At 45.1% G+C, this 21487-nt stretch overlaps 1 protein-coding gene across 2 annotated transcripts; it reads right to left on the reverse strand.

Annotated features, from left to right (window-relative positions):
- Window positions 1-2370: 2370 nt before the first annotated feature.
- On the reverse strand, window positions 2371-17923 carry TRIM63 (tripartite motif containing 63). Of its 2 annotated transcripts, XM_081869378.1 has the most exons (9): window positions 17603-17923; window positions 12329-12498; window positions 10731-10899; window positions 8547-8642; window positions 8036-8269; window positions 6443-6465; window positions 5460-5584; window positions 4050-4121; window positions 2371-3052 (listed from the first exon to the last, which is right to left on the reverse strand). In XM_081869378.1, exons 1-9 carry the CDS (start codon window positions 17759-17761, stop codon window positions 3042-3044), a joined length of 1059 nt encoding a protein of 352 aa, XP_081725504.1. In that variant the 5' UTR covers window positions 17762-17923; the 3' UTR covers window positions 2371-3041. The 2 variants fall into 2 exon arrangements, with proteins under 2 accessions (XP_081725504.1, XP_081725505.1); XM_081869379.1 differs by lacking the exon at window positions 4050-4121.
- Between the last annotated feature and the right edge of the window lie 3564 nt (window positions 17924-21487).

The raw sequence follows: 21487 nt of genomic DNA on the forward strand, positions 1-21487 counted from the left end.
CTAGATCCAGTCCCCGATGGATGCTCAGTGAGCAGGGCTGAAGGGTGCCTGGTTGCTACAAAGACTTGTGGTCCACAAAGGGGACTTGGGCCACTGGCTCTTTAAAATCCTGCCCAAAATATAGGCCAATGAGGACTGAAATGAAAGTATAATGGAATGGAATGGAACTTGAAAGAGGTAAGGGTGTGAAACAGGAGCGTTCCACGCTGCAACATTTTGTTGCAGCTCACACTGGTCTTTTACTGCTTTTTCCTTGCTGTTCAAAGAACAGCTGGAAATTCTCCTCCAACCTCCCCAATGTTCAGTTTTCATTGGCCAGTTGTTTGTCCAGGAGCTTCCTTCTGACCGGAGAGATGCCACAAATTCTGTGCATTGTTGTGCCTGTGATGTGCCTTATGGTCATGCTGTTCACACCACCCAGTCAGAACTGCCGTTTGCCAACAATCCACCTGAAGAAAATAATTTTAAGGGACCCACTCTGCCTTTCAGCCCCCCAGGTACTACAATTGTCTATTTTAAGAGCTGGCAAGTGATGATACCGTTGTATGGTAGCTCAGCTAGCTGGTCTTTGCTGTTTGTTCTCAGGATCTGGTAATCAAAGGTATACTGTCTTGGCAAATGGACGTTCTGTTTTTAGCCATTGTGCGGTTTAGCTTGTTCACTGCACTTCTGGCTAATGCTTTTTTTATCCAAAGCTGTCTAGTTCCCACCCACGACATACATTTAAAGCTCATTTAGATCACCTGAACAGTACAGCTTCTCCCAAAGAATGAACTACCAGTACATTCCATAGAACTACAATTCCCAGCACCCTTAACACAATACAGCTCCCAGTATTCTTTGGGGAAAGATATGTGCCCTAAATGTATGGTGTGGACATGACCACAGTGATTATTGTAACATCTCTGACCCCCTGGCCATCCGATCAAGGGCCATTCAGAGGTTATCCTCCCCATCTCCCAAGAAGGTAAGCCAGCTCCCATTCATCCTGGGAAGTTGCTTGTTCTTGATGGGGTTACACTCCCTCTGAAGAAGCAGGTAAGTAGCTTGGGGATACTTCTGGGTCCATTGCCGTTGCTTGAGGCTCAGGTGACCTCAGTGGCGCAGAGTGTCTTCCATCAGCTTTGGCTGTGCCCCTATCTGGGCAGGGACAGCCTAACTACTCTTGTTTATGCTCTGGTAACCCCTAGGTTAGATTACTCAGGGGTGGCCAACTTCCAAGAGAGTGCAATCTACTCACAGAGTTATAAACTGGCTGTTATCTACCCCCTTTTGGGGGGTTCAGGTCAAAGTTGTTGAGCTTTTTAGGGAGGAGGAAAGCCGTTTGGGGGGGTGTAGGGCAAAAATGTTGAGCTTTTTTTAGGGGCGCCAAAAGTTGTTGAGCTTCTTTGGATCTCTACCAGTGATCTACCACAGACGTCCAGTGATCTACTGGTAGGTCACGATCTGCCTGTTGGACGTGCCTGGATTACTTCATAGGACTGCTTCTGAAGATTGTTTGGAAACTTCAGATAGCATAGAATTCAGTGGCCAGTTTGCTCAATGGGGCAAGACGGTTTGAACATATTATACCAATCCTGGCCTGACTGCACTTGCTGCCGTTTAGTTTCCGGGCCCAATTCAAAATGCTGATTTTGACCTATAAAGCCATAGAGCCAGAAGCCACTGTCCAGTACAAGCTCAGGCCATTATTAAAATGTTTTGGGGAGGGGGAATTATTGGGCTGTTCTTATTTTTGTAATGTATTTTGTAGTTTGATGTTGTGATTTTATATTGTGAACTGCCCTGGGACCTGAGGGTACACAGTATACAAATGTAATAAATAAATAAATAAATAAATAAATAAATAAATAAATGACACAGGACCATTGTGTGTTGGGACTAATGAGCGTTGTAGTTTAGCAACATCTGGAGCAGACCACGATCTACCGGCAGATCACTGGACGTCTGTGGTAGATCACCGGCAGATAACTGGCTCCCCACAGAGAAGCTCAACTTTGGCTCCCCTATCAACATTTTAGCCTGCACCTTCTTCCCCTCCCTAAAACAGGCCGCCTTCTTCCCCCTCCCAGAAAAAAAGCTCAACAACTTTGACACCTGAACCCCCCAAAAAGGGTAGATCACTGCCAGTTTTTAACTCTGTGAGCAGATCGCAGTCTCTTGAGAGTTGGCCACCCCTGATCTAGAGGATACTTAAGTATGAATCATTTGTTTGCAAGGCAGGTTATAAATATTCTAAATAAATACCGGTAATTCTTCCTAATAGTCTTTTCTTGGCCTGAAAACTGCATTTGTTTGACTGTAACTTAGTGGCTGATCTGTGGTCATAATAATAGAGATTGATTGGCTGAAATAAATAACCAATTGAGATAAAACTGGAATTCATTTTATTTTAACTATATACAACAAAGAAGTAAAATCGGCAGACACCTTTTAAAGTTCAGCTACAGGCATTGAGGCAGATAATATTCTTTTATCAGATCCTTCTCCCTAGATCAAAAAAGTTGACTAAAACTATTGGTACAGTTAGTTAGCTAAGGTCTACTAACACTAAAACTTTCCCATTTTTCCTAACAGTCTAAGCAGTGCAAAGAAACTCTAACTAATTCCCAGAATTGGCATCCTTCGGTCTGCGGGAGGGGGCTCTGAATGCTCCCTCCCCCCGCAAAAAAAAAAAAAAACTGAGGGGGAGAAAAAGCTTATTTTTTTTTCATTACAAAAAAAAATTCAAGTGCATGATAATTATGTACAAAAACACACACACCAACAACATATAAAATGTATGAAAGGTTCCTTTTTGCACCCGTGTATAAAAGTGTCCTTGTGCAAGTATTCTTTCTGGACTGCCAAGAATTCCACATCCCAAATGGCTCTTCTTCAGCTGAACTTCGTCCTGCTCCTTTTCCTCATTGCTTGTTGGGCATTCAATTTGGGCGTCCCACCCCACTACACCCCTCTTCCTCCCCCTCCCCAAGTCTTCCCAGTCCGTACAGGCAGAATTTCTCTTTCCCCTCTGGAATCCATTTTCCCCTCCTCCTTCGTTACTGAGGACCTGAAACAAACAAAGGTGGAAAAGACATAAGTGAAACCAGTTTAGTACACAAGGAAAGGATGGGGAATGTGTGGACCCTCCAATTGTTACTGGACCCCGAAACCCACCAGCCCCAACTAAAGTGGCCAACAGCTAACGGCAATTGCAGACTGTTTCTCTATCCACACCGTACATTTAAACTCATTTATACCTCTTAGTCTCCACAAAGAATTCATCTTTATCACCAAACTCTGAATATAATTGCACATTGTATTAATTCACATATTAGTGACCATGTGATAATTTTAGCTTATAAATTTTATTGTTTAATGTCTTAACTTGTATATTAGAGTAGGTAATGTCTTGATAATATAAATGTTTTAAGTTTTTTGTATCAATCCAGTATATTTTCTTTTAATTGTTGAATGATTCTCTGTACATTGCGGCAGCCTTTGGCTATGTGCAATAAAACTGACCGGCTGGCTGACGCAAAGAATTCTGGGAACTGTAGTTCACTCCAAGTTACACAGAGCACTATTCCCCTCCCAGAGCAATTCCCAGAGTGCCCTGGGAAGAGGGGTTGGTCATTGGTCTCTCTTCCAAGGGAACTCTGGGAATTGCAGCTCTCAAAGAGTTCCCAGGACACTTTGGGGGAAGTCATGGCTGTTTAAAGTGGTATGATACTTCTTTAAATATATAGTTGGGGCTCTCTTTCCTCTAGCCTGTGTTCTTTGCTGAGAACAGCGTTCCAGTGACAGGGTGTCATTGCACTGTGAATCTCCTTGCCTCCATCAATGGCAGCCAAAGCTGTGAAGTTCTGGAAGGGCAAAACTCAAAAAGACATCCCATGGGTGCCATTTTCCCCCTCACGGTATTGAAATGAAAATAGCACTGCCATGATTCAAGGTGCCACGCAAACCCCAGTCCTCAGCAAGAATGTGGATGCTCTGAGCAGCCAAAGTTAAAATAGTTTCTCAACAGCCACATTTCTCTTTCACTTGCTCAGTTATGCACGTACCATCCACCTTCTCATCTTGTGGGTCTCCCTCTTCTGTTTCTTCTTCCTCATTCAGCTCTTCATCTTCCTCATCTTAAAAGGGTTTGGGGGGGGCAGGGCAGAGAGATAAACAATGCAGGAGATTTAGAACCACCTTTTCTACCAAGGAACCATCTACTGACATTTGATGCCAGGAGTTCAGCTAGGAAGGATCTTGCAAACACACCACATACATTTAGAGTACACCACCAGCCCAAAATAATCAGGGGAGTTGTAGTTCACGCCCCACAGAGCTGCAACACCCTTAACAGACTACATTTCCCATGATTCTTTAGGGATGTGTGTGCTTTAAATGTGCACAGCCAACACTTAGCTCCCCTATTGTCTACTCTAATAAATGGCAGTGGCTGAGGCTACGGTCTTTCCACTTCCTGCTACCAGATCCCTTTTAAACAAGAGATGCCAAGAACCAAACTGGAGACCTTCTGCATGGAAAAATCTGTGCTTTCCCCCTGACCTGTGGTCCTTCGCAGAAAACACTGGGAGGAAAGCAGTTTGCTCACTACAACCATCCATTCAAAGGAACACAGAAGGATGACTTAGACCAGATCAGACTGTTGGTCTGCCCAGTTAGTATCGTCTACACTGACTGGCAGGGGCTCACTAGGGTTTCAGGTTGAAGTCTCTTCCAGTCCTACCCGAAGATGCTGGGGACTGAACCTGGGACGCTCTGAATATTTTGCACATGCTCTACTGCTGAGCTGTGATCTCTTCTTCATAAGGAACAATGCATGGGATTCTCTGAAAACCTTTTGTGCCTAAAGGGGCAGTATTTGAAAATATTAGTTATTATTTCTAACTGTGCTAATAATCCTTTATCTTTGTTTTGCAAGTAGCTTACAGGTAGAGGCAGTTTCATTAGTCTGCTCAACCTCTCTAATAACAGAAAACAAGGTGATGCAGCTGTCCTTCGTAGGGAGCAATGGACCTTAGCCACAGAGCAGGTGGGAGAGGCAATTGAGACAAGAGGAACTTTCTCTGCCATTATGAATGTTTGCTCAGGAGAACACTTGACATATCTTCAATATTTACTGGGCATGCACCATATATCTGACAACTGCATGCAACCCCTTCAAGGAAACCCTGAAGGAAATTTGGTGTCAGTATTTGATAGACGGTGTTTGACAGCTGGCATGCAATAGTACTTAGTAAAGCTTGAGAGATGACTTGTAATGATTTTTTGTATTGGTGACTGACTCATCTAGTTTCCATTTCTGTTGTATCTTTGGAATTCTGGGGGTAGGGACTTGGTCTTGGTTTTATTGATCTGTAAGTTACTTTGGAAGTTGTTATTGTTGTTGTTAATATTAATTGGAGGGGAAAGATTCTTTAAATGACAAGAGCACTGAAAAGGTGCCGTGTTTACCATACCTGCCTCAAAGTCAAGGCTTCTCAAGGCTTCTGCAATGTTTTCCAGGTCTATGGTAAAATAATCCATGTTTTCAAAACCTGGCTCAATCTTCTCCAATTGAGCACCCTTCGATGCCTCGATAATTCTACGGAGAAAACAGGATGGAAAGAGATGTTTTTTTCTTCCTGCTCTTAGTGCGTTTCCCAATGCTATCATATACATGTCTACTCAGAGTTAATCCCCACTTAATTCAATGGGACTTACCCCCAGGTAAGTAGGTAGAGGACTGCACCTGTGCAGTGTAATTCACTCACAAGTAAGTCCTACAGGTATGCTCAGTGGGCTTATTCCCAGATGAGTTATCCCAGAACATCATTAACCCATTGTGTTGTTTTAATTTTGGTTATAACTCATCCTGAAATGTATTTCAAATGATGGCTTTGGTTTGGTTCACCTATTGGGTTGATCCACACTTCCGATTGTTTTGTGCCTAAAAAGCAGGGGTCCAAGCAGTTTCCCAGTTGACCCGCACTTTCTAGGCATGGGTTTGAACTTTTTCCCCCCCTTTACCCTGCTCCGTTCCCAGGGAAAACCTGCTCTTTAGTGTAAAATCAGAGCAAACATCAATCCAGGGAAAACCCAAATTGCAGTTTGCTCCGATAGAGCACTAAAGAGAAGTTTTCTGGAATGGGGTGTGTGGAAGAAGCAGAACAAAAGGAAGTGGGGATATGGAAGGTTCACCTTTAATGCAAACTGAACCAAGCATACTTTATGATCTTTATTCTGCCTCTCAATTTCTGCAAGCAGGAGTATTACAACTCAGCAAAGAAACAAAAAACAGCACACCCCTTCTAAGCTGGTCAGCTCTGAAAAGGAGCCTTGTTTTTAAGCTTTCAATCAGAGAGAGCTTCTCATTAGGATCCTGTATTCATTGAGAAGAAGAGCATACAGAAGAATTTGCACAGAGAAGCTGCAATTTAGAAAATTGTGTTCCAGGACTTACGTTTTAATGAGCTGCTTGGCAGACTGGAATGAGGAAGAAACAGGGAGGGGAGGGGGAAAAAAACAGAGAGTGATCATTAGTGGAGAAAGACATTTCACTTTAAAACTGTGCCCCCCTTAGTGGTAGTATCTTAAAAGTTTGACCTGCTTTGGTCATCTGCCCTTCCTCTAGAGATCCAAGGCAATATACATGGTTTCCCCTTCCTATTTCATCCTCACAACAACCTTATGAGGTAGGTTAGGCTGAGTGATAGTGGCTGGCCCAAGGTCATCTAATGAGTTTTCTGGCTGGAGGGGGATTAGAACCTGTGTCTCTCCTTTAGTCTCATAGTGGCCTACCTTCCAGGGTTGTTGTTGTTGGAACTACTGAGATAGCATTTATATGGCATTTGACATATGCTAAGTGATTCTTTTCAAATATTTTGATCTAGAGGCCAGTTTGGAGGTTGGGTCTCCTAAATCAGTAGGTGGAGAGTTGAAAAAAGGATATGCAAAGTCTCCCTTGGACTTATTTTGGGTAAAGTCACTCACTCCCTCAATTGTGATTGGTGCTAGCACTCAGCAGAATTTAATAGTAGATGGTGGGGTGGAGACATTTACGTGGCCTGGCAGGTGAGTCGCTGCTGCTTCCTGGAAGAAGGAGGGAGATGCAGTGAAGAGGGTGGCACAGAGTGGAGCAGGGCAGGGCAAGGCTACAAAGGAACGATCAGGAGACTAAAATGGGCTCCCACTTGTTACTTTGCTGAAGTAAGGGGGGCTCCCAACAACCCATCAGCTGATAGGTGGTAGGGGGTTGGCTTGCTCAAGGAGGGGAAAGCAGTTTCCATTTCATCTAAATGGTTTCTTGTTCCCAGCAGTGCTCTTTGAAGGCCCCCAGTGCTGCTCCTTTCCACCCTTGAGGAGACTTGCAAATGGCTCTGTGAGCTGTTCTGTGTGGCTCCTGCTGCACCTCCAGCAACAGGTAGCCATCTTGAGAACCCTGCGCAAGGGATTTTGGCAGGTGGGCAGGGCAACCTGCTTTGTGAGTCATCTGCCATCATAACGGTGTCATCTGACTGACAGCTGGGTTGCCCGGCCCATCTGTCAAAGTTGGCCGGTGGGGTTCCCCCACCCCTGATCGAGGCCAGGAGGATGGCTGTTGCTGGACATGGATGGAAGGATATGTTGCCCCATGTGGAACCAGCCTTTTAAATTCTACTTCCAGTAGAAAAGCAGTGTCTCGGCAGAGCTAAAGGTTTCTGATGTGCAGGCAACCATCCTTCTCTACTGCCAGTGATGGACCCACAATGGTCATCAAAGAAAATCTTGCAGTTATGATTACGATTGTCAAGGCCTGCTGCACTGAGTTTCTTGCAGCTATGGAAGTGAGCGGGAGGGCAATCTGGTCTTGGTCTCCAGCCAGAAGACAAAGAGGAGTTGGCCACCCACTCCACTTCCTTAGCACAGGGCTGGAGAACCAATAGCTGTCAAGATGTCGCTGGGCTCCCATCAGCCCCCACCAGCAACACCAATGGCTAGTTATGATGGGAGTTGTAGTCCAATCAACACCTGGTGGTCCACAGGCTCCCCATCATTGCCCATAAGTTAGCCTCACCATGAGAAAAGCAGCTCCTGCCTCTTCCTCCATGGACTGGATGGCGCTCTCCACCAGCTTGCTCGACTGCTCCAGCTGGTCTTTGTACTGCTGGATGAGGTTCTGCATGAAGCCAACTTTCTCTTCTTGCGCCTTGGAGATGCGCTCCAGCAGCCAACTCCGCCTCTCCTCTACAGTGGCAATGAGGGCTTCAAACTTCTCACACAAGTCCTGCTTGACATGCCGGCCATTCTCCTGCCAGGGATTGAGAGGAAACAAGTGGATGAGGGTGAGGAACATGGTGGGTTTGCAGCGACTGCTTTGTCTAAATGGAGTAGTAGACCTCTCCCCTGATTTAGCTGCCCAGATTTGGAAAAAGAGGGAAGCCAGTGAACCTCAGAGACAGGCAGACATCTTTCTTTCTCCTCCCCCAACCCTCGCCCTGTCAACACCTGCACCAGCCATCTCAGAGTTGTGTTTCCCTTCCGCCGCTCAGATTTCCAAGGGCTCAGTCATTTGTTGCATTCCTCACCTCGGTGGCTTTGCACGACTCTTCCAGCTGGTTGATGATCGTCTGTATTCTGTCATTGCCTGCCACCAACATAGAGATGCAGTTGGTCAGCTCCGTCTGTGTGTGAGAGAAGGCAACAAAAATAGATTGGAATCCTGCATGCCCCTTCTCCTTCGAGAGAAAGGGCATGCCATGCTGTTTCTCTGGATAATAGTGAAAGAAGGGATGGCTATGGGAATAAATGCAAGATCCTAATAGAGGAGATAAAGAGGAACCCTCTAATTTGGGTTCAGACAGGGCTGGGGGGGGGGTCATGTAATACAAACAGCTCCAGCCTAGATTGGCTTGTTTCCCTTTCTCCTCTATCCCCTTTCCCTTTCATGTCATGTCTCGTTAGACTGCAAACTGGTGGCAGGGACTTGAGGGGCGTTGTACAGTGCAGAAAACATTTATCATTATCATTATTAACTCAGCAAGGTGCCATTTGCCCCAGCACACCACAGTCCAAGACCCCATGTCTCTGAAAGAATGAGGTAGGACTTCTTAAGGAAACAGAGGGTGTTGCTAAGAAAACCTCAGCTCAGTGGTTGCTTGTGCAAATCCCTCTCCTCATGCTCCCTGCAAATTCAATACCTTGTAGACCTAATGGCTTCTGAAGGCACTTTCGCACGCTCCTTTCAGCCCCTGGGAGACAATGGGCTTTTCACCAAGCAGAAGCCAGCACAGATGCTCTTTTGTCACCTGGCTGTTTGGCAACACCCCTCCCTGCCTCTTCCAGGGATCCAAAAGGCTGTCTGAACTGTGGCTCTCACATGGACAATGTGCCATGCACAGCTTGGCCTGGGTTGGTTGGGTGAGTGGGCCGTGGGGCAATTGTTTTGTCCCTGTCATGACTCAAACAGTGCAACTGACATTGGTTTGCTATGCCAAAGCTCAACCTAGCTTTGTGGTGAGAAGGATGAGTTGCACTGTGAGCGGTGAATGGTGACGAAGCCATTAGGTGAGCCACTTATCCCTGCATGGCAGGTTTATTTATTTTATAGTTGCAGCTTCCACACATGGGTTCTACTCTCAATGTTGGGGAATGAACCTGGGGCCTTCTGCATGCCAAAGAGATGCTGTGCTTGAAGTGGGGAAGGGACCCAGTGATTGATTTGTTTGACTCCTGTGAGAGAAATCATGCAGTCTCCATGGCACCCATCCAAAAAGCCCAGGGAAAGACCTCCAGCCTCCAGCCCTGCTCACAGCTGCTCCCTTGGGACTGAACGCCTTTCTGAGGGGTCCACCACCGCCTTGCGGCTCTCAAGTGACTCTAAATATAATCTGCTGGTGGCTGCTTGGGGACTGCAGTCATCTGTGTATATCCATACCAGCTGTGTTAGCAGTCAAAGGCTATTCCTGAAAGGCACAGCGCAGCACATCCTGATGTCTCCAACCACCTCTCAACCCAAATGGGAGATGCTCCCTCCTGCTCTATCTGCATGCCAAGCAATGAGATCTGAACCCCTCCAAGGTCAAGGGACTGAACCCTTTTGTCCTTGTGCAATGCACCAAGGTTTCCTAATGGGTCCCCTTTTTGCTTTAATGTGGTAGTGTCCAATACGGGCGCCATCCAGGTAGAGCTTGGGGCAGAAATCCAGGACCCCACTTGGAAGGCTGAGCAGGTGGGTACCAAAACATAGCAGGTCTGGCTTGCCACACGTGAAATAATGTCCATTCCCATCTTAAAAGTCCACTCCTCATCAATAAGACAATTAACTCTGGAATCAAAAATGATCTAACCACCCCCTGAGATTCCTCTGAAGCTTATCAAGGATTCCTCAATGAGAAGATCAATAATGGTGAACAACAACTTCCTTGAAAGACAGCTTATGCCCTACCACCAACAAGCCAGCCATGCGTGGGAGGTTTCAGTAGGGTTATATATTTATTTACATTGTGAAAAAAGCAGGGTCCCTTTTTTTGGCAATTGGATAGAGGTGCAAAAGATAGAGGTAGCCTAGGGAGAGTCCCAAAGGAGAAGACTGGAGGGCCATGTTTGGCCCCTAGGTCTGAGGTTCAATGACTTGAGAGTTTCCAGGGCAAGGGGTCTGGAGTCCCCCTGCAGGTCAGCCAATGGAGGGAAGCGTTTTCTGGAGGCAGAAAGTTGAAAAAAAAAAAAAGTTTGAAAACGAGTGTAAAGCCATTGAAAGCAACAATTGGTACCTTTTGGCCCTGAAAGACGCTTTGAAGGGGCGCCACTTCGCAGTCTTTGTGAGCCCCAAAGACTTTGCACATGGAGCAGGTGGGCACCTCACAAGTTAAGCAATAGATGTTGATCTTCTCATCTTCGTGTTCTTTGCACATTGGGTGGTTTCCTTTCTTCAGGGGTCGGCTGGAGAAAACACAAAAGAAGCCAGTTGGACAGATGAGACTCTTAGTCCTGGACGTAATGGACTTTTGTTTAAAGACAAGCACACATATTCCCTCCTCTTTTCTCATCTTAATGGCATCTTTTTATTTATGGGAATAAAGCCAGAGTTCACATGTGAGTTTGGTTAATTGGGAACAGTGGCTCAGGTGTGTTTCTCCTTCATCAGCAACCAACCGCTACAACAGAGATGCACAAATCTGTCAATTTCTGTCTTTCTCTGCTTCTCATTTACCTATTCCAATTCCACATCAACTAGCAATTTTTCCTTTTAAAAAGTCCACACAAATTTTGTGTGTGCACATTTCTTCTAAGCTATACATCTTTGTACGCCTAATATATGCATTTAGCAAGCTTCCCCCTCCCCCATATAATGTAGTTTTGTACATCATTTTCACTCATCTATTCATTTTTGGCATGCTTTTTGAATGGGGAACTGCATCACAAAATTTGGAGAAGTGCAGATTTCAAAAGATAGTTGTGTGTTCAGTTCACACTGGTTTGCTCATCTGCAAAATTGATGAGCATCCCCTCAATTCCTTCTTCCAAGTCATTTATAAAGAGGTTGAACAACAACGGACCCAGGACAGAACCCTGTGGCACCCCACCTGTCACTTTTTTCCAGGGTGACGAGGAACCGTCAGTGAGCACTCTGGGTTTGTCAATCAGCTACAAATCTACTTAACTGTTACCTCATCCAGTCCACATTTACCAGCTTCTCTGCAAGAATATAATGGGGTGGATTTGACATGAAGGTAATGGAAACGAGACCCTGGCCATCTCTTTGTACAGTAGGAATTGGACTGACTCCCACCTCCTCTCTAATATTAACCTCCACACTGAGGTTATGTTTAGACCTTGCTTCTGTGCGTGCCAAAGTGTCCAAGAAGCTAGCTCTGGCTCTGCAGAGCTGTTGATTTTATTTTGGGAAGCCAATGCTATTTCTTCACTCTGGGCAGGACTTAATGACACCCCGCTCCCCCACAAAGCATAATCAGCGCCTCCCCTACTATATTCAGATACCTCTCTAATCCACCCAAATTCCACTTCCTCTAATGGAAATGGATCGGTGCATGTGTGCTGGGTTCCTATAGTCCTCCCAGTGTTTCTGGACTGGTCTGCTTTTTTCTGCCCACTTTCTAACAAATGGATCCTTCCCAAATATGAGTGACAGCCGTGCTTCTCCCTCAAAGCATAGGAAGCTGCCTTTATCCCATCTCTCTCAGTATTGTCTACTGGGTGGCAGTAGCTTTCCAGGCGTCTCCCAGGCTTACCTGAAGATGCTGAGGATCGAATGTGGAATCTTCTGCATGCAAAGCAGATGCTCTCCCTCTGAGCTATGACTTCCCCCTTGAGCTATGGCAAACAAGAGGAAGGCAGCTGTGATACAAACCTGGTATATTCCTGCTTGTAGATATCAATGATGTTCTCTACCAGTAGATTCCTCTGTAGGCCATAGACTCCGTGGCGGTCCAGGATGACTTCATGGCGGCAGGAGGGGCAGCGGAACCGTCCCCCTGATATGGTAGTCCCCCGGGCCGTTTGCCAGTATGGGTTAGCAGCCTGCAAGTGCCATCAACAATGTAAGGGCAAAGTTCAGTAATCTTAAAAAAAAAAATTGCAAAGGACCCCACAAAACAACCAATCCTACCACCGTTTGGCCTGGAAAAGATGACCTGAGGGCTCAGCTATTCAAGTATCATCACAGTTATCTGGTGACGCTTGTAAGAATGATTCATAGTTGTCCTTATGGGATGGGAAAACCCCATCATGCTTTGCACTTGTATCAGAGCATGACATTGGAAAACTGGCCAAGCTCAACAAACCAAGTGGATGATCCAACTAGAACCCTTTTTTTTAAACTTTTGCAACAACAACCTTTCTATTGGAGCTGGAGATCAGTGGCCACAACTAGGTTTTCAATTACATAATTGCATGTTATCTATTTCACATGTATTTTTAGATCTAGAGTGGAGAACCTATGTCTTCCTGATGCTGAGATTCCCCCACCTGTGTTGTAGCTGAATAACACCTGGAGGTCTACTGGTTCACCATTCTTGCTTTAACTAGTAATGCAGAAGAAGTTTGATTCGGCTCACATTTAAAGCTGAATTCATCACAATTTGCACTTTCTGAAAATGTATGAGAACCAAAACTCAGCCATCCTTCAAAACTCACACCTCCAAATTTTCTGATGCAGTTCAACAACCAGTGTAACAAAAATGCATATATAAGGGGGAAATGTGCATAAAAATGAATGTATTGGTGAAGAAAACATGCAAAAATGCATTATACTAGGAGAAATTGCTTGCAAAAATGAGCACATGAGTCAAAGCTGCAAAAGATGTGTATATAAGGAGAGATCTACACCAGGCATAGGCAAACTCCAGCCCTCCAGATGTTTGGGACTACAATTCCCACCATCCCTAGCTAACAGGACCAGTGGTCAGGGATGATGGGAATTGTAGTCCCAAACATCTGGAGGGCTGGAGTTTGCCTATGCCTGATCTACACTAAAATGCTGAAGACTTTTCATGAGGATTAAAATAACAATAACTGCAAATTGCTGCAGAAATGTGAATTGTATTTAAGATTAGAAACATGAGAAACTGAAAGTGACAGATTTCTGCCCCCATCCCTAACTTACAAAGACTGAAGAACACAAATATAGCTTTGCTGAATATGACTAAAGTCCAAAGCAGCTGAGCAACCTCTGGAGTGTGAAATGTGCCCCACACTTTATCACAGATAATACCCATTGATTTTAAGTCTATGCTCCATGAATTTGTATGAACCAGAGATGGACAACACATGGTACCCTCCAGATGTTGCTGCACTACAACTCCCATCATCCCTGGCCATTGGCCATGCTAGCTGGGGCTGATGGGAGCTTGAGTGCAACAATAACTGGAGTTCCCCAGTTCCTTATCCCTGATCTAATTCCTTTTTAAAAGCCCATCTAAGCCAGAGTGTGGGGTGTAAAGTACCATACTTTCTTTTGGTCCATCCTGTGCCTGCTGCAAATCACATCCATTAGAGAATGACTGTGAGAGAATCTGCTCCAGCCCTTGATTAATTTTCATCCTATTGATGAGCAGATCTGAATGGGTTGGACAACCCTTCATAGGAACAGGCCACTTGCTCCAATCCTCTTTAGCAGAGCACTGATCCAGCTTTTGAACAACATGTTGAGTTCAGTGTTAGAGATGGTTCAATCAAAGTGGGGGATTATAAGGGAAAGAAGGGTTTTGTTATTTAAGAGGAGCTGAAACAGTGTTGGAATTTATTTATTTATTTATTTATTTACAATAGCTTCTTGTGACTGTACCATGAAATGCCAGCAGTACAAAATGGATGCCGGTGGGAAGGAGGATTCTGTAAGTCTACCCATGGCTGTTCATGCTCCTTCAGATTTTGGAGCTGGTATGTCACTGAATATCATTTACTGCCGCGCAAGAGCAGGAAAGGGTCACTCCTGTCTTGCCCTGTTCATGAGCTTCCTGGAGGCATCTGGCGGGCTATTGTGGGGGCAGAATGCAGGGCTGGGGTAGGCCTTCAGAGTATCTAGCAGGGCTGTTCTAAGGGTCTTATGATCGTAAAGGAAGAACCCTGTGACAGCCAGAGATGGGGGAGAAATTCAGTTCAGTTCCCATTAAAAAGAGAATCTATCAAATTTGCACGTTCCAAAGCAACATGGGACCTGAAACTCCAGCATCCTCTGAAATCTGCACTTATCTGACTGTTGCGATGCACAAAAACACATTAGGTAAAACTGTGGACCAGCTTTCCCTAAAACTCTGCTTCTAGAAGCTCATGAGGTATCTTCACACCATCTACAAGTGACACATTCACACATGTATTTGTCACATGACCCAGTGGCCATGTGGGTTTTCCTGGATGGAAATTATGCCTGTGCAGGAAGCCATTTTGAGAGAAGCAGCCCTTGGTGATAATAAAGGAACAACAGGTCTGGTTTGGGTTTCAACAAGCACTTCAGTCCCTGCCTTCCCCTCTGCAACTGGCTGTCAAACTGTAAGACCTTTGGAAGACTTTAATCCCCCTGTCCCAGCAAACAGAATCCAATTTCTCCTCTGCCCCTGGGTTTTTCTTCCTGCCTCTCCTTGTTATGTTGCCTTGGAGGTTTGGCAACAACGATCAACACACTTTGGAAAGGCGGTGTCAGAAGTAAAACAGGCCCAGCACTCTTATCAACTGGCTCCTGGCCACGGCTTCTCTTGGGAAGTGGTCTTGGTGCATTCACACAAACTGAAATTGGAAAGGGGTTGTATTTGAATTTTCAAGGGGATGAGACCCCTGGCAAAAGTAATGAAGGATATTTCACAGTTGTCATTATATTTAACTCATGTTGCAACTAAAGTACATTGATACAGTATATCCTTTTCGTTTCCTTCTTGCTGTTTTTCACAGCGCTGCTAATGAGTTTGCTCAATGCTGGCTCATCTTGTCGTTCCAGTTATTCAGTCAATAAATCAATTCATTCATTAATGTGATTGGGCAGAGGGCGATTTCTTTCAGAACATAACATTCTGTTCAGGGATGAAATAAGAACACGGAACTGTGCTTGGAAATAGCCAGAGATGAGCCCAACTTGGATCATTCTATGAAACATCAAATGATATTGTGACACCTTAAAGACTAACCATTTCATTATGGCATAAACTTTTGTGGATTGGAAGGGCACTTCCTTTAGTTCATAAAAGTGAATCCCATAATAAAGTTTTAAGTCTAAGGCAGGTGTACTAGCCAAGGTGGTGCTCTCCAAATGTTGTTGGACTACAGCTCCCATCTTTCCTGACCATGTTGGCTGGGGCTGATGGGAGTTGTAGTCCATAACACCTGGCGGGCACCACCTTGGCTACTTCACAAAGACTAAAGCAGCTATTTCCCTGCTGGAAATTCCAGGCCATGTAGCACCAAGGTTGAGTTGAGATTATTTATGTATTTTCAACTAGAAAATGGCAATGTTTCATTTGACAACCTGATTGGTAGCCTTGGGTCCTTCTGGGGAAAGGGCTTGGTTTTCTCGAGCCAGGGGAAATCTTTTCCACACTCATATAAAAGGGGCACCTTGGCCTTTGAGTATTTGTAGGTAGATAACACTATGATGGAGACCACTTATCCATAAGTGGATAAATAAGAAAGTACATATTGGATAAACCAGACTATTATGTAACACTTATGACTGTGAAAACTTTTATAATAATTTATTACTTATACCCCATCTGGCCTAGCCTCTCCAGCCACTCTGGGTGGCTTCCAATAGGGTATTAAATTTTTAAATGGCTTTAGGGAAGCAGAAGACATAGAAGCATAGAATTGTAGAGTTGGAAGGGACCATGAGAGTCATCTAGTCCAATGCCCTGCAAGGCAGGAATCTTTTGCCCAACATGGGGCTCAAACCCACAACCTTGAGATTAAGTCTCATGCTCTACCAACTGAGCTATCCCTTAGGCTCATGCATTTACCATTTTAGATTATAATGGATGGTAATAAGTGACAGGCAGTTGTAACAGAATAGTGCATTTTGTAGCGGCTTAATGCATTTTGCATATACCCACTGCTTTTATGCGACTGATTGGTTAATGAGCAAAAATTCTGTTGCTATTGGCATATAGGTCTATAATTTAAGATACAAAGTCCCACCCAAAGATGACAGGATGACGTAGGCTCTTCACAACTGTATGTTGTAGAAGACAAAAGCCCAACGCATGAGCTCCTGCTCTCTAGAAGAGGCTCCGTGTGATCGGTATACCAGCACAGCCAGATGTCCCGATGTGGGCGGGACCAGAGGCAAAAGTGGGTGGAGCAACACAGGTGAATTTTTGCTGTTGGCTCATTTTAATACACTCACACACACACCCTCCAGGAAAGCAAGAAACAATATCATAGTTCAAGGGCACATTCCAGCCAGGCAGAAGCACCCAAGGGGCGTGGCAAAGCGGGGCCAGTGAGGGGCGTGGCCTGGGGACAGGGGGTGTGGCTGTAGAATGGTGGGACCTGGGAGAGGTCCAAGGGCCAGAGGGAGAGGCCCAGAAGGTTGCATTTGGCTCCTGGGACTGAAGCTCTCTTTCCCTGCTCTGTACACTTAGGTTTTGCACATGAATAATATGTGAGGAGGGCTGTTGATCTCTTTCTATGACCCTAACCATGCTCACTTGGCCATAAGTCAAAGACTGCCATCTTAGGCAAGCATTATTGAAAGGAAGATTTGTTGAAATCAGTGGGACTTGCTTCTGAATAAGCATGGATAGGAACATGTGGGCTGTACATTTGAAACACATTTACAGTTCATTGCTTCCCCAAAGAATCCTTGGAACTGTAGTTTGTTAAGGGTGCTGGGAATTGTAGCTCAGTGAAGCTATTAGTTTGTACCCACTTGGGAGGGGGGACTTCAGGGTTCTGGTAACTGCCCCCCTCCCAGTAGAATCCGCAAGCCTGAGATATGTACACCACGCTGGGGATATTGTTCAAGGATGAACCCAGATCTTCTGCCCTTTCCCCCTTCTTCTTCTTTTGCACAGAGGTGATCTATACATTTAAGTGGCATAACTCCCTGCTGCTCCCACCTCACTTAAAACACAGCCACAACTCCCTCCCCACCCCCGTCGTCCCAACACACACCAATAATGCTAGGATGCCTACTGACCTGGAAGACGTCGTTGGCGCATTTCCTGCAGAGGTTATGCTGGCAAGGTAAGATCACCACCGGCTTGGAGAACATCTCCAGGCAGATGGGGCAAATCAACTGTTTCTCCAGATTCTCCATGGGGTTAGAGTCCCGGATGATGCTCGACTGGTAATCCATTGCCCCCTTCGGTGCTTCCAAATTATATCCTTTCTTTTTTTAAGCGACTGGAGAGAGGCTCCGTGCGGAAGGTCTCACCGTCTGCTTCTGGGTTCTAGAACTGTGTGTGCGCTGACCCTTCAAGCAAACCTTTGGGCTTCTGCACTTTGTCTGAGACAGCTCCTCTGCTCTATTTATATCATCTGAGTCACATGTGCATTGGCTGGCAGGATCAGTTGGGAAGAGGGTCGTGTTTCCTAAAGGCTGACATGCTGTCACATGGGGAGGGGTGACCCCTCCAGAGAGAGGTCTGTAAACAAGGCTGAGGACAATTTGTTCGAAGGCTGGGAAGTCAACTTCCAGGGATGTATATTATTTTTCTCCTCTGCTGCAGCCGGCAGTGTCTTTTGGGACAAAGAAATTGGAGACATCGTTGTGTAAACACAGTCACACTTTCCAGGGAGTTAAACAGGCAACATGAGCCCACCTGTCACCCCTGACTTCCAGAAAACCGAGGGTTAAACTCAAAGCACTCAACAAAATTGTTTGCTATTTCCAGCACCGGCTGCCTTCCACAGACTCTTAACATCTCCTCCTCTTATTACTGTTGGCTCTGGAATCTCTCAGCCCCATTGCCCATGTCTCAAGCTGCAGCCCTCTCTTCTCTGATCTATCCACTGAGAGTACAAAGTCTGCAGGACTTGTGTGAACCACCAAACTGAATACAGACCACCAGGTTTTATGGTGGGACCTTGGGGTCGTAGCTGATAGCTCAATGAAGACGTTGGCCTGGTGTGCAGCAGCTGTGAAAAAGGCAAATACCATACTAGAGATCATGAGGGAAGGGATACAGTGTACAGTTCTGGTCACCTTGCCTCAAAAAGGATATTTTAGGTTCAGAAGAAAGGTTTGGAAAAGGACAACCTAAATGATTAAGGGGATAGAGCGAGGATGGTGAAGAATGGTTGCAGCGTTTGGGGCTTTTTAGTTTAGAGAAAAGGCAATTAAAAGGTGACATGACAGAAGCTTACAGAAATTATGCATGTCATGGAGAAAGTAGATAGAGGAACATTTTTCACCCGCTCTCATAATGCTAGAACTCATAGGTATCAAATGAAGTCGGATGTTGGAAGGTTCATGACAGATAAAAGAAAGTAGTTCTTCATGCAGTACGTAGTTGAATTATGCCACTCGCTCCTGCAAGAGGCAGTGGGGGACACCAACCTAGATGGCGGGAGATCAAAAAGAAGAACCCAATGACACTAACCAGCCTTGCATCCACCCGTTAATACCTTTGGACATTAGAGGTTCACAGATTTATGGAGAGAAACTCAAGGCCCTGAGAAAGAGGCGTGGTTGTTTATTGGTCCCAGTAGCCTCTGCATCCTGAAAATGTTTCACATCTAGCAAAGACTAATCCAGTTTAGTCTGCTTAACACCTACATTTTATAGCGAAACTCTTGTCAGCTGGAAATTGGGAACAAAACACAGGAAGCTACCATTAGTCCAGGTGAAAGAATAGGTCTGGCCATTTTGTGTTTGTGTTTTTGGTCGTAAAAGTTGGGTTGCAAAATGACTGCTTTTTACTTTGAAGGCTGTTTTGCATAGGAGGGTCAAAAGTGCAAAAAAAAAGTTTTAAATATTAAAGGGATGCTGTTCTGCTGAACTTCCTTTCTGCCCTTCAGCCTAGGATCTTGGCAACTAAGGGGGAATTGAAATCCTTTTGATTGGCTAAAAAGTTGGGAGAGGAAGTGAAAATATTGTTTAATGGAAAACAGGGAAGTTGTATGCAATTTTACATATTTCTGCAAAGAAATATCCCCTAGCATAATTCATTTGGGTAAATTATTTTCACTAATATGTGCATTGATACGCACACTTTACACTAGCAAATGTGTTTTTCAACACATTACTTGACTTGCCTGGATAACTGAAATGCAAAATTTGGAGACTCCTGAATTTCAAAGGATGACTTTGTTTCCATTTTCCATATTATTTCAGAAAGTGCAAATTACGTAAATTCATTTTAAATGCAAATTGAATTGGATATTGCCCCCATCCTTAGTCCTGGACCAGCCTTGCAAAGAGCCTCTGAAAAACCAGGTATGTCTGTTGCTCAACTTAAAGAACAATTTCCTGACATATCTTTATTGACGTTGGTCAATGATTCCCAGGAAGATCTCACATCTGTGAGAGTGGGCTGGGGGGACATGTGTGCATGTTTTGAAGAGGGTCAAGTGATTTCCCTGAAAAATAAATGGAAGATTTCACTGGCCCCCACAAGATGCCACAAAGATCTGGAATGAAACGACCCTGTTTACTCTTCCATGCAAACAGAACAAGCCACACCTCTATGCCTTCTGTGGGGGGAGCCCATTTCTCTGATAGGGCAGAAACTGAATACACAGAGAGGAGGTCCATGACTGAGGAGGGGCGGTGGTGAATTTTGTAATGAAATTATCTCTAGGTCAGTGTCGCCAGTGGGAGTCCAGGAGCAAGGAACAGACTAACTGTTGACTGCTGAAAAATCTACTTTCCCAGTCCATGACAGTGTTGGGCAGGGTAAGAGGCACAGGGGAGTGGACTCTTATCTTTGTACCAGCCTCCATTCCAGCTGTGCAAAATCCAGATGCTTCCATGCCCCATCCCTCAGTCAAGATAGGCAAGAAGCATAATCACAGTTCAAGGAAACTGCATTGATCAGCAGGTTAGACAAGATGGCCTCCAAGATCCCTTCCAGTTCTGTAATTCTAATTCTTAAGAGCTCAACACAATATTAATAAGGCATCATCCAATACAAAATCAGGGATAAAATAGGACAGTGATTTATCTGGGACAGGGACAACAGCCTCCCCCCAAAAAAACCTTTCCCATCAATTCTATATATATGAGAGACCCACATGAAAACAAAGACCACCACAGCCAACCACAAATGAGGCCAACCCCAACCTCTCTCACCACCAAAGGAACACAAGCAAACAGCAAAGAACCTGCACAAGCAACACTGACACAAACCCCCACATATATTAAGTAAAATAGAAACATCACCACCAGACCCCACCTCCACCCATCTTTCCACCTCCACATCCCCCTCTTTCCCCCTTTTCTTCCTAATGTCTCAACAAATGAAACTGATTTGTAAAAATGTTACATGGAGGGGGGGGGGTACAAAAGAGAGACATTGCAAACACTTTTGTAAATCAAGAAAATCTTTAATATATGAGAGACCCACTTGCAATATAAATGAGAGCAACCAAAGAACAGAAGAAATGGATTGTGCTGCGTTGGCATCCGATTCTCTGCACCTCTCCCTGGTGGAATTAGGGGACGTTTGAGTTTGCTGCAGCTGCCAGTGCGAGTAATAGTAATAAGGTTTGGGCTATTTGAGCTCTGTACCCTCTCCCACCTGAGTCTGCCCAACTCCACCCCCTGGCCTCCATTGGCTCCGCCTCCCCCTTTGATCTTACCCAGGTTTCAAAATCTAAAGCTAGCCAGTCTTAGAAAATCTCCCAACGGCTGCATGAAGATAGACGCCAGCAAGGCGGAACATTGCACTATCTGCCCAATGACTGGGGTGGCCCTATGTACACAGTGCAGTGCTTGCATCTCAAGAGGACTGCAGACACTGATCACCTCTGAGCGCCTGCAGCTCTATTTTTGGCCAGCCTCCTCTCTAACCTCTTAAAGAACTTCTGCCCGCGTTCCCATCTCTCTCTTTGCTGATGGGTTTTGCAGGGAGCCAAGTAA

The sequence above is a fragment of the Podarcis erhardii genome (genome assembly GCF_964252035.2).
Source record: "Podarcis erhardii genome assembly, chromosome: 7".
NCBI lineage: Eukaryota > Metazoa > Chordata > Lepidosauria > Squamata > Lacertidae > Podarcis > Podarcis erhardii.

Coding starts and splice junctions, on each gene's coding strand:
- TRIM63 (XM_081869378.1), bottom strand. CDS start 17,761: ATGGATTACCAGTCGAGCATCATCCGGGACTCTAACCCCATGGAGAAT. Junction 8,643..10,730: donor GCGTCTTTCAGGGCCAAAAG/GTACCAATTGTT, acceptor TCTCACACACAG/ACGGAGCTGACCAACTGCAT. Junction 6,466..8,035: donor CAGGAGCTGCTTTTCTCATG/GTGAGGCTAACT, acceptor TCCTCATTCCAG/TCTGCCAAGCAGCTCATTAA.